The sequence below is a fragment of the Centruroides sculpturatus genome, unplaced genomic scaffold, assembly GCF_000671375.1.
Source record: "Centruroides sculpturatus isolate CEXI.00-Female unplaced genomic scaffold, Cexi_2.0 scaffold631, whole genome shotgun sequence".
NCBI classification, from domain to species: Eukaryota; Metazoa; Arthropoda; class Arachnida; order Scorpiones; family Buthidae; genus Centruroides; species Centruroides sculpturatus.
The window spans coordinates 428,085-440,998 of NW_019384946.1; the positions used below are offsets into that span (position 1 = coordinate 428,085).

Here is a 12,914-nt window from a genome sequence, read left to right on the forward strand (position 1 = left end):
GTTCAGTACATAAAATTCTTTTTACATATTCAGAAATAATTGAATTTACAGATGCAAATAAATGTATGCATTTAACATTTTTTTTTTTTGTCGTTTTAGGCCCTTTACCGCTCAGAGAGCACAAAAAGGCCAATGCATTTAACATTAATAGAAATATATAATTTAAAAATATGTAGATACTTTGTGCGATTAGTAAAATAGTATCTGTTATTTTATATGATACAATGCATTATGATTCCATATTAGCATATTTAACCAACAAAATTCTTCAATATAATTGGCTAGATGACTTAACTGATAAAAGTGTCAATATACCACTCAGAGATCTATATTCAAATCTGAGTTAGAAATTTTGTACAGATGATCTCATTTATATATTATATACTATTGTTTACTACATAATTACATACTTAACCAACCATAGTACAAACACTAATAGTGCCTGCATTATGGGTTTCCTTTATTATTCCTTTGGGTAACAAAAGAACCTATTAATGTCTTCTAGTAAATAAAATAAAATATAATATAATGAGTAAATAATTATAATGAAAATAGTAATAAAAAAAATAATATAAAATAAAAAGTAATTATATATCAAAATAATAGAAAGTTGACAGCATTATACAGGTATACCTCGCCTTACGTCGGTAATTGGTTCCAGGAAAACGACGTAAGTCGAATTTACTTGTCTCCGAATCTACTTGTCACTAGGCTAAACCGTAAATTACCATTCCCGGTTCTGTATTTTATTTATTAATGCATTTTTAATAATATATGGTTAATAAAAATCTATTTTAAGCTTACAAACAAATAAATTTTAGTTTTTAATATAGTACAAAAAAATAATCTAAATTTACGAATGCATGTACTGTAAATACAGTACATACTTGTATATATTTTAATATGATTTTATGTGCTTTAAACGTTTTTCTAGTGATATTACGACTTCAATATTTGTGGCGGACAGACGTAAAGTCGAATAAAATGACTTAAACTTGATTTTTATTTTTCCATATACTTTTTTAACAAGCGACGTATAATCGGGAACGACGTAACTCGAAACGACGTAAGTCGAGGTATGCCTGTATTGTATTAGGTCTACCAAAAAGTTCTGTCCGTTTTTAAAATAAAACAAAATAATAAATTTTTCATACCTTGAATAAACTTTATTGAATAATATAATTTCTATCATTATTTATGACTTCTTGCCAGTGCGATGGCAATTTATATATACCATTTTTAAAAAATTCCTTATCTCTAGAAGCAAAAAATTGAACCAATGCTTGTCTGATATCTTCTTCGTTTTTGAATTTTTTGTTCTGCAAAAAATTTTGTAAGGACAGAAGCAAGTGATAAACGGAGGGTGCTAGGTCCGGGGAGTATGGTGGATGTGACAAAATTTCCCAGCCTAGCTCTGCAAGTTTCCGACGAGTCCCCAAAGCCGTATGTGGCCTGGCATTATCATAAAGCAGTATGATGTCACACATGTATGATGTCTATTGAACATTGCTGGTCTCTTTTCTTGGAGTGCTGCTTTTAAATTATCTAATTGCTGACAGTAGCTCTCTGAATTTAGCTTTTCGTTTGGTTTTAACAGCTCAAAATGTATTGGTCCTCGAATGTCCCACCATATACTCTCTTTGGGAACTCGTCAAAAACTCGCAGAGCTAGGCTGGAAAATTCTGTCACATCCACCATACTCCCCGGACCTAGCACCCTTCAATTATCACTTGTTTCTGTTTTTACAAAATTTTTTGCAGAACAAAAAATTCAAAAACGAAGAAGATATCAGACAAGCAATGGTTCAATTTTTTGCCTCTAGAGATAAAGAATTTTTTAAAAATGGTATATATAAATTGCCATCGCACTGGCAAGAAGTCATAAATAATGATAGAAATTATATTATTCAATAAAGTTTATTCAAGGTATGAAAAATTTATCATTTTGTTTTATTTTAAAAACGGACAGAACTTTTTGGTAGACCTAATATAAATATTTAAAATTAATTTAATGCTACACATCTAAAAAAAGAATGTTATCTGACAACAGAAAAAAATGCCTAAATTTTGTTACTTAGTATTGAACAGAGGAAAAAAAATTATAAAAATAAAAGCATTGCATTATACAATATATAGATTATACATAATTAAAACACAATATTCAGAATTAAAACTTCTTAAATATTTTAAATTCTAAAAATATTTGAAAAGCTTTTTATTTCAATAATAAATAATTTTTATTACCTCATTACATTCATCAATTAAGATGAAAAATAAATCAAAACGAGACATAATTGGCGCATTTAATGATATATTTTGCTTAAGTGACTTAGTTCGATCATATCGTCCTCCAATTGGATTAGCTGCAGCTAAGATGGATGTTCTTGCATTTAAGCTTGCCTATCAAGCATAGAAATGGAATAAATGATTGAACATTTATTTGGAAATCAAATATAATGAAATATAATATTAATTATTAAAAACCACAATTATTATTACTTTTTTATTAAACAAATAACTAAAAACAAGTTTAGCATAATTGCTTATATGTATTTTAGTTTTTTAAATTACAGGTAAAAATAACATTGTACAAAAACTAATTCTCCTAAGTCATCTGAATGACGATACAGTTTATACCTTATTCAGTCTCGAATTCCTATATCACTCAGCTATTCTTATTTTAGTTTTTGAACTTTGTTATGTCAAGAAATCAATAAATGAGACTTTTGAAAGGAAAAACTGCCTTGAATAGTTCTTTTTTTAATTAGAACTTTATTCCATATAGTTTTTCCTTTTACAAATTCAATTTGTGAAATTATTAACAACCTACTTTGTGTAAAATTTATGATGAATTTTCTATTACAAAAATACAATTATGGATTATAAGTAACATTCAAAGAATATTTTTTCAATTGAAATGAAAGGTTCATATTGTTATATTATCTATTTAGTATTGATTCTTTTTTTGAAAGCTCTTTCAATTATACAGTTCAACCTAAATGCTTTATCTGAGGTAAAAAGAAAGGATAAAAACATTTATTCAAATGTTTTCACGTTGAGAAATCTAACTAGAGAGTGAATAAAATTTTAAAATTAAATAAAATAAATTTAAAAGGCCTATCACATTTTCCCCAGGACAAATGAAAACAAACAATGAAGATATATACTAGTAACATTTTTCTGTTTGTCTTCATGCAGTTCTTATAACCTTACAATAATTTTCTCTATTTTGAATTTTTTAATTTTTTCTAAATTGTTGTTTCTCTAGTTAAACATCCTGAGGATGAGTATTACTTCAGTAAATCTCTCTTATTTTTGATCTGGATAAAACATTATTCAATATTAATTAATTACTTAAGTTTGTAGTAAAATCATTTATTAATGAAGCAAGGAGAATATTAGCTTCTCAAAATCATCAGTGTGAATTTTCTACGAATCAAAGTTTTACAGAAGAGCTATACATTTCATAATTTAGTACAGATTAAATGTTATCTTTTGTATATTAAAATCATCATTAAAATGTTTAATTAACAACAATCAATTTTAAAGACTCTTTATATCAAACAGTAAATAAAATATAAGCAAACAAATTTTATTAATCACATCATCATTTAATCCAGGGATTCTCAACCTTTACTTCTGTCACAGTACACTTTTAATAATTTAAAAATTTGGCAGCACAAATGGTTACTTCATTAAGTACTGCAGGACAACCAGTTACATCATAACAGTGATTTTTAAACACAGTTGGTTATTTAGGTAACATTTTCTAAATGCCTTAGTAACTACGAGCAGTTACCGGTAACACTGGTTACAATTTCCAAATGCGCCACAGGAAAGTAGAACCGATTGAACTACTTGTCTGACATTGCTTATGTATGGGTTTTCACAGTGGCAGCACACTAAAGTGCTGTGGCACAGTGGTTGAGAATCACTGATTTAATCTAACAACCAACTAATTTGTATATGTAAAATTAAAATTTATGAAACAGATTTTAAAGGAAATGGAATCATTATCTTATGAATTACTTATTGATAAGAAATTAAGGTAAATCTAATACAAACAACTTTTCACATACAATTGCATTTGATTTCAGTTTACAGTAGACACTGTAAAATACAAAAGGCAGACACTTATTGTTCAGTTTAAAATATATATTTCATTATGAAACTTTGCCTAATTAATTAATAATTTTAAAAAAATATAAAACAAAAAATATTTTTTAAGTGTTAAATTATATAATTAAATACAACTGTTGTTCACAGATTAATAATGTCTGGATTTTTTAGTACATTTTTAGAATGAATTGGGTGCTCGTTTAGGTGTTTTTAAATTATGTATTATTAAGACAAAAACCAACAAGAAGTATTATATTTACAAACTACATAGTTGTTTATTGCAATTTACACATAAAGATGAGCATTGTAATTCATAACAGTAACCATTTCAATGTTCTTAAAAGTAAAGTTTCTCATTTGGAGAACAGAATGTCTTTATATAAGGAAAAAGATCTTTCTACGTCAACCGAGACTAAGGGGGCATGTTTCATTTTTACTCAGAATTCTAGTTCAGTGCAATCCAAAATATTTTGCAAATCAGGATTTTTTGATAAACTAGATCTGAGTTTGTCCAGGACAAAACCATCTACGTCAAGTGCCTGACTTACAGCATTCCACTGATCACACATATCAGTTCCACGTCTTTCCAGCTTGTTGATTTTATCCACCAATAACTAGTATGAATGCATGGAGTAGAGCTCTGTGGTCACTACTGGATCAGCAGCCAGTTTCTTGACACTGTCGACAGCCAGAAAATTGCCAGAAGGAAGTTCATTGATAAACACATTGATTTTCTTGAAGTTCTTGCAGTAGAATACCACACTATTTATCCAAGACCCCCAATAAGTGACCACTGGAGTGGGTGGTAATGGCAGCCCAATTACGTCTTGGTACAAGCACTCCAAACTAGGGACACTTGAGAAGAACCATTTTCATTTTCGAAATGAAGTCATTGGTCTTGCTACATTCTATACGAATATATGAATACATTCACATAATCTGTGTAGGTCATGGGCAAGACAAGTCACATACTTTGTTGTAGATGCACTTCAAATTTGAGAATGCCGACATGTAAAATGCTTGATCTATAATGACAACCCAAACCTTTTCATACTGGACATGATTTGGCCACAACTTGACGCAAGCATTATTGAAAGCTTGGGATACTGTACAAGATGGTACATTTTGAACAACATTGGTTGTACACAGCATCCAGTCAGAGGTGCAACAAGAATATTCAGCATGTACTGTTTTGTGAAATCTGTTGTTTCGTCCAGTATGAACACTACAGGATTGTCTCTGACAACATCCAGGATTTTAAATGTGGTTTGATCATAAACTAGTTTCACATAGTTTTTATTTCTGAAGAAGTGACTTAATGGCTGGATTGTTTACCTTATAAAAGGGTATATTTGAGAAGAGCAGTCGTTAAATCTGCATAAAATGTAAAATTTTGAGATTCTTATCCTCTTTGAAATGTGGCCCCTATAAATGTCTGCTTGAAACTCTTCCTTTTCTGTGTGTCTTCTCTATGCTTTTCCGAACTCATGTGTTACATGAATTTCATTTCTTGGTGTTTCATATCAACCAAAATCACATAATAGCAAATTGAACAGCAAAGAACTTTTCTGACTGTGCATACACTTTCATCTTTACAATTATTTGCTAAAATGTTCAGTTTAGATGTGGACAATTTCGCCATTTTCTAATGTTGCTGACACCAAACAAAGAAAATTGGAACTGTTGCACTCACAAGTCAGGGTAAGGTGACGTCAATACAGAATTTTCTAAATTGTTCTTTTCTTAGAAAAGAAAACATGTGTTGCAGATTTTCAGTGAATCTGTTTACATACTTAGAACAATCCCAAGGTTTAGTTGTTTAGTCCAGAAAACGCCTTTCCCCCTTTTTCTCTCAACAAAACAAGAGAGTAAGCTAATTATCATATTTTTTTCCTCAGCATATGTTGTCTGGTTCAACAAATTTGTTTTCTTCTTCTCAACTGAATGAATAAAAAAAAAAAAAAAATGTAAAAAGGGGAAAAGCTGGGTGCAAAATATATAGTTTGGATGCTAAACAATTTGGCAATGAGTGGGCCTACTGCACTAAAACTGACGTACTTTGTCTTTTTATACTCTGCCCCCTTCAAAAACTGAGTGGGTGCAGCACCTAAAAATCCAGACACTACAGATTAGGTCAGTGTTTTTCAACCGGGGTGCCACGGCGCCACGATTGGGGTATCGCAAAGTTTAGAGCCTTAAGTAAATTTTCAAGAAAATGCCTAAAGTGTAGTTCAAGATAACTCATTGTCAGTTCTATTTTGCTATGAGATATCTAGTAAACAAAGAAACTATGACTAATCGCATGTTAATGTAATGTTCTACACTACGTGTATGCACGACTTGTCACAAGTTCGCCCAAACCACATTGCTTGGCCTTCATGTTCCCAGTCCCAGTACCAGGCCAACCACCAGAGAAAAATGATGTGGACACTTGTGTCTTGTATATGCTTTAAAAAGCGTTGCATTGTACTGTACTTTGAAAAGCGTGTGGTTTCAATCACAAAGTAGGTGTATATTACAGTATTTTCATAGTATTCAAAAGCAATGACGACAAATAAACAATTTTTTATCATTTTTTTAATTTAAATTTTTTAAATTGATATGAAAAAGATAAGAAAAAAATAATGAAATATTTATTTTATATATGCATCAAAATAGTATAAAAAAAACGTAACAAAAATTGTTTATCAATAAAATGATAATATAAAATGATGATATATTTGATAATAAAACTATATTTAAAAAACAATAGCGAGACTATTATTTTACATGTAGGTATTTCGACAAAATTCAATGGACTTAAATTTTGATTTTGAACACGTAGAAACACTTTTGCATTGCGCGTAATATTCGCAAAAAATTCATCTGGCCCATTAGTCCCCCCTTTATTCAGATTCTAGATCCGCCGCTGGTCAAGGGTGTCACGATTTGTTATTTTTCAATTAGGTGTGCCACTCAATGAAAAAGGTTGAAAAACACTGGATTAGGTGCAGTAGCAAACAATAACCAGTTTTTTTATTCATTACTCTCACCTCACTTCTTTGAGATATTGAGAGTAAAGAATACTGCATAATTTTGAAAAGAATACATAATGCTTCAAATCATTGTTAATACCATCTACAAAATTACAAGTAAACATCATTTGTATATCACTAATAAATAATGTTATATAAGAATAAACACACAATATATTTTTACAAAATGTATTTTTATTCTTGTGTAAAAACATTTAATACTAAATATACCTTTTATAAATTTCAGACAATTCTGTTATTTGGAATATTTATATTTCTAAATCTCTTATACTAAAATAAGAAGTATGTAATTTTATTACCTTAACACCAGCTTTAGTAATAGATATTGTTTGTTGTTCCATTGCTTCATGAATTGCAACTTGATCACGTGGATCCATTTTATCAAACTCATCTATACAGCAGACACCCTAATTACAAAAATTCAACATTTAAAAGCTAAATTTTTAAATTTGTTATGAAATTATAATATTAATTTTGTTATATTTATCATTTTAGATAGATATTTTTTACAACACTATTACAACAACAACAACAATAATAATAATAATAATAACTCTCCCGTGGTCACCACCCTGGTCGTGGTGGGAGAGCCCAGTAATTTTACTGAACCATAGAGCAATGCAGGCTGCAGCACAAGCTCCTGGTAGGGACACCTATGCCAGTAACGTCTATGGGGAGAAATGAAGCTAAGAGTGACCACACCCACATTCTATGGAGATATTTATCATGGTAGTATAACCAGATCAAAGCGTGATACCGGCTCAGACGTCACCCAGATTAACAAGGTCTGCGTTCATGGGTTAGGCAGAGGCTCACGTTCGAAAAATAGGCCACAGTCTCCCTTGGTTACCGGTGGCAAAAGCAGTGCCAGCCCAAGCATGGCTACTGCAATGCCCTCAACAGATGTGAGGAATCAACCTAGCCTTGGTGTTTCTGTGGCAATGCATCCACAGACCACAAAGGCTGGAAAACCACGCCAATGGATGAAATGGACAACAGAAATGAACGAGTTTCTCATCCGTACTTACTACAACATCACAAGACTTGAAACAAACATGACAGCATACAGACAACAACTACATCATAGATTCACACAACAATATCCTCACCTCACTGTCACCGAACAAACGGTTGTCGATCAAAAAAGAAAAATTATACACAACAACCTTATCCCACAAACAACACTTGAACTTATCAAACAAGAGGTTGCTGAGCAAATAAATCAACAGACAGAAACATGTAACATTATTAGTGAAAATCACGTAACCTCTCAGGATAATCCAGCAACAAGCACTGATAATAGCACACATACAACAACAACAACTAATACTACAGGTACTTCCTCATCCATCACTGATAACGTAGACATAGAAATAGTTAATACACTCTCACTTATATTTCAGGAAACACTCACTAAATATACTGGTACAGATCCCACACAAAGACCACGAATACCAAAAATCAACACGTCAAAGGTAGTAGGAAAAACACTAAATTAAGTAAACACTCAACTTACTACCACACTACATTCATTTAATTTCTACACTCTCAGACATTCATACATTAGTTTATGCTGGGGCAGTCACAGTAGTGACACCATGGACTGAAAAATACAATCACAGACAGACACACACAAAACACAATTCTATCACAAGCCTGCTTGGCAGAGAAGAATAGAGACACAAATAAATGACATGAGACAGCAATTAGGCAGGCTGACAGAATACACTAAAAACAACATAACACCCAAAATTAATTAAAGAAACAACTCAAAAACATTTCAAGAAATACAAAACACACATAAAACATGAACATCACAACACACACATTACAGAATACATCAATACACTAAAACAAAAACTCGCAGCCAAAGGACGTAGACTCAAATGATACAAAACATGTACACTACGAAAACAACAAAATAAATTATTCACAAACAATGAAAAACTTTTCTACAGACAAATCAGTACCAAAACAAACACTGATACACAGCACAGTGGCACACCAACAGAAGAAGAACTCACAACTTATTGGTCTTCTCTTTGGTCCAATGCTGTTACACACAATGCTGATGCAGGCTGGATCAAGGAGGAGAACAGAAACTTGCATAACATACCAAGTATGCCCTGTGCTGAAATAAACATACACGACATTCGCTACGCTGTTAACAGAACACACAACTGGAAGACACCTGGTGTAGACAACATTCACAATTTCTGGTACAAAAAGTTTACATCACTGCACCAGGAACTAGCTAAACATCTAACACACATCATCATCAATCCACAAGACATGCCAAAATTTCTTACTCGGGGCATTACCTACATGAAACCTAAAAACAACAAAACCACAGACCCCACACAATACAGACCAATTACATGTCTTCCAACACTCTACAAATTATTGACATCCTGTATCACAAACAAAATATACAAACATGTTGAAGAACACGACATTCTTACAGAACAACAAAAAGGTTGCCGTAGAAATCACAGGGGATGCAAAGAACAGTTACTCATAGATTCAGTCATTCTACGGCAAGCACACAAACAACACAGAAACATACACATGGCATATATAGACTACAGAAAAGCATTCGACAGTGTTCCACACAGTTGGCTGCTACATATTCTACACATGTACAAAATACATCCATCACTCATTGCATTCTTCGAAAACACTATGCAGCACTGGAGAACAACACTACATCTCAGGGTTAGTAACACTTCCATACAAACAAACGAAATATTCATTAGGCGAGGAATTTTTCAAGGAGATTCCTTGAGTCCTCTCTGGTTCTGCCTAGCCCTGAATCCATTATCCAACATGTTAAACAACACGCAATACGGCTACAATATCAGACACGAAAAAACAACACAGTTTACACTCTCACATCTCATGTACATGGACGACATAAAACTTTATGCATCCACACAAAAACAACTTCATCAACTCCTACAAATCACACATTCATACACTAAGGACATACAAATGGAGTTTGGCCTAGACAAATGCAAAAAACTTCACATAGAAAAAGGAATCCTGAAGAAAGAAGATTTTGCACTTGGAAATGGAGACGTTATTGAATCCATGGAAGAGGGCGAGTTCTACAAGTACTTAGGATTCCAACAGGCCAAACTAACAGAACATACACAAATAAAGCAACGATTAATTAAAGAATACCAAAGTAGGTTAAACGCTATACTTAGAACACAGTTAAATGCAAAACACACAGTTAAAGCAATAAACACATATGTCATCCCAGTACTCACATACTCTTTTGGAGTTATACATTGGACTCACACAGATCTCGAGCAACTCCAAAGGAAAACAAGAACAACACTTACTAAGCATAAACAACATCATCCTAAATCCGCCACAGAAAGATTAACCCTTCCACGTAAAGAAGGCGGACGTGGCCTGATTGACATAGTTAACCTTCACTACAAACAAATACAGTCACTGCGAGAGTTTTTCTACAAGAAACAAGAAACATCACAGTTACATAAAGCAGTAACTCTAGCAGACTCAAATAACACACCATTAAACTTACACTCAGAACATATGGACATGACACAACATATAAAAAGCATAGACACCATCAAGCAATCGTGGGTTCGAAAGGCACTCCATGGCAGACATCCTTATGACCTGGCCCAGAATTTTGTTGACAAAACTACATCAAACAGCTGGTTAGATCAGAGATGCCTATTTGGGGAGACAGAAGGATTCATGATTGCCATACAGGATCAGGTCATAAACACTAAAAACTACAAAAAACACACACTCAAAGATACAACATTCACAAATGATACATGCAGAAAATGTCACATCATGCCAGAAACTATACAACACATCACTTCTGGTTGCAAGCTCTTGGCACAGACAGATTACTTACATAGACACAATCAAGTAGCAAATATAATACACCAAGAGCTTGCAAAGAAACACAAATTGGTAGACATTCACGAACCATACTACAAGTATATTCCACAGACAGTATTGGAAAACAACACGTACAAAATGTACTACGACAGAACCATAATCACAGATAAAACAATTTACCACAACAGACCAGACATCACACTCATTGATAAACACAATAAAATCACATACATTATAGACATAGCCATTCCAAACACTCACAATGTACGAAACACATGCAGTGAAAAAATTAGCAAGTACACAGAACTCGCCCAGGAAATAAGGCATCTGTGGATGGATAGGGTGCTTATCATACCTGTCATTCTCTCCTGTACAGGTGTGATACCACACAAAAACCTGGGAACATTACAATTGAGTAGAAATACATACATCACACTACAGAAGGCCACTATATTGAATACATGCCATATTGTTAGGAAATTCCTGAATACAGACACTGACACACTTATTTAATTTTAGTTTTTGGTTGCTATGCCTTGACTCTGGTCCGGCATAGTATACAGCCACCGGTGTGAACCGAGTAACCCACTAAACCCAACATAATAATAATACAGATTTTGACACAAATTGACTTTGTAAGGATCCGAAACCAGACTTTCAGTATATTTATATCATTATCTCCTAACATCACATTGTAGCTATACTTTCGTTAAATAACTGTCAACTTTTACACCTGGGAGCAAAACATCTGTTAAGTTCTCATGTCTGACAACGATGCTTTCTCATCACCTCTTGATCTTATATCTCGATTTCAACACTTCAAAATATAGAACAGAACAACAAAGTTTGGGGAGTCGCCGCCGTTCCTCGGAGAGAGATAGTCATCACCCAGCCCTCTAGCTAAAATCTTCATTACATCTAAAATCCAAAGTCATCACATCTGCAAAAACCAAACTTATTGAGTGCGTAAGTGGTGGATTACATTGAACATTCTGTCTTGGATTACCTTCATTGTCAACGAACTTATTAAATGCCTTGTTGGGATTAAAATCGTCAAGTAGCATCGTCATCTATCAACCTATCAACCACATATTTTACCAGGTATTTATCACCATGCGTAACTACTGTAAACTCTCTCTCTCAAGACCCACGGACTTTAAGTTAACTCCGTCTAAAATATATAATATCAATCACAACCAATGTATTTAAATCGATCATATTCCACTCAATATATTGTATGTCCTGTATTACCCCTTTGTTACCTATTAAACGATTGTTACATTAACCTGTCTCTGCATAAGTCACTTCTGATGCGCTGTCTCTCCCTCCATCCCAAATCTGATCGCTCCGTTATGCAACTGCTCGCGTGACCTAGTTAGAACGGCTTCCTTGTCAACCGAGATGCAGTGGTATCATCCTAACGAGGCATCGAAGAGGTGCCGAACCCTTTGGTCACAACTTATATCATAATTACAGGTAACCCCCGTATAACACGGTAGTTACGTTCCAAAAAATTGCCGTGTTATGTGAATCCGTGTTATGCGAAACAAAGAACTAGTACGAAAAAGAGGGTTAGGTTCCAAAAATTAAAAAACATGCTAGTATATTTTCATAATTAAGATAAATATCTTTATTAAAATTTTCTTAAGTGATACATATTATTATAAATTAAACAATGTTTTCTTTGTCATCACTAAAAGCACTATTAACTGAGAGCGTTTTATTTTTTACAAGTTATCGTTATCCTCTGAGCATTTTTCTGCATTATTTTCAGATTCATGCTTTACCTTTTGCAAAAAGTGTATGTAATTTTAGATTGCTTGCTTCTAGTTAAAAGATCTTTATAAATTTCCTTATATGGTGCTAAGCACTTATG

General features: G+C 32.9%; 1 protein-coding gene across 1 annotated transcript in view; it reads right to left on the reverse strand.

The window, feature by feature from the left end:
* Nucleotides 1–2,219: 2,219 nt before the first annotated feature.
* LOC111632205 (zygotic DNA replication licensing factor mcm6-like) overlaps nt 2,220–12,914 on the reverse strand; it is a 39,131-nt gene continuing 28,436 nt past the window's right edge. Inside the window, exons 9-10 of the mRNA XM_023376582.1 lie at nt 7,453–7,560; nt 2,220–2,399 (exon numbers count right to left, since the gene is read on the reverse strand). Coding sequence (XP_023232350.1) covers nt 2,220–2,399; nt 7,453–7,560 — 288 coding nt within the window. The remainder of the gene's footprint in view (nt 2,400–7,452; nt 7,561–12,914) is intronic.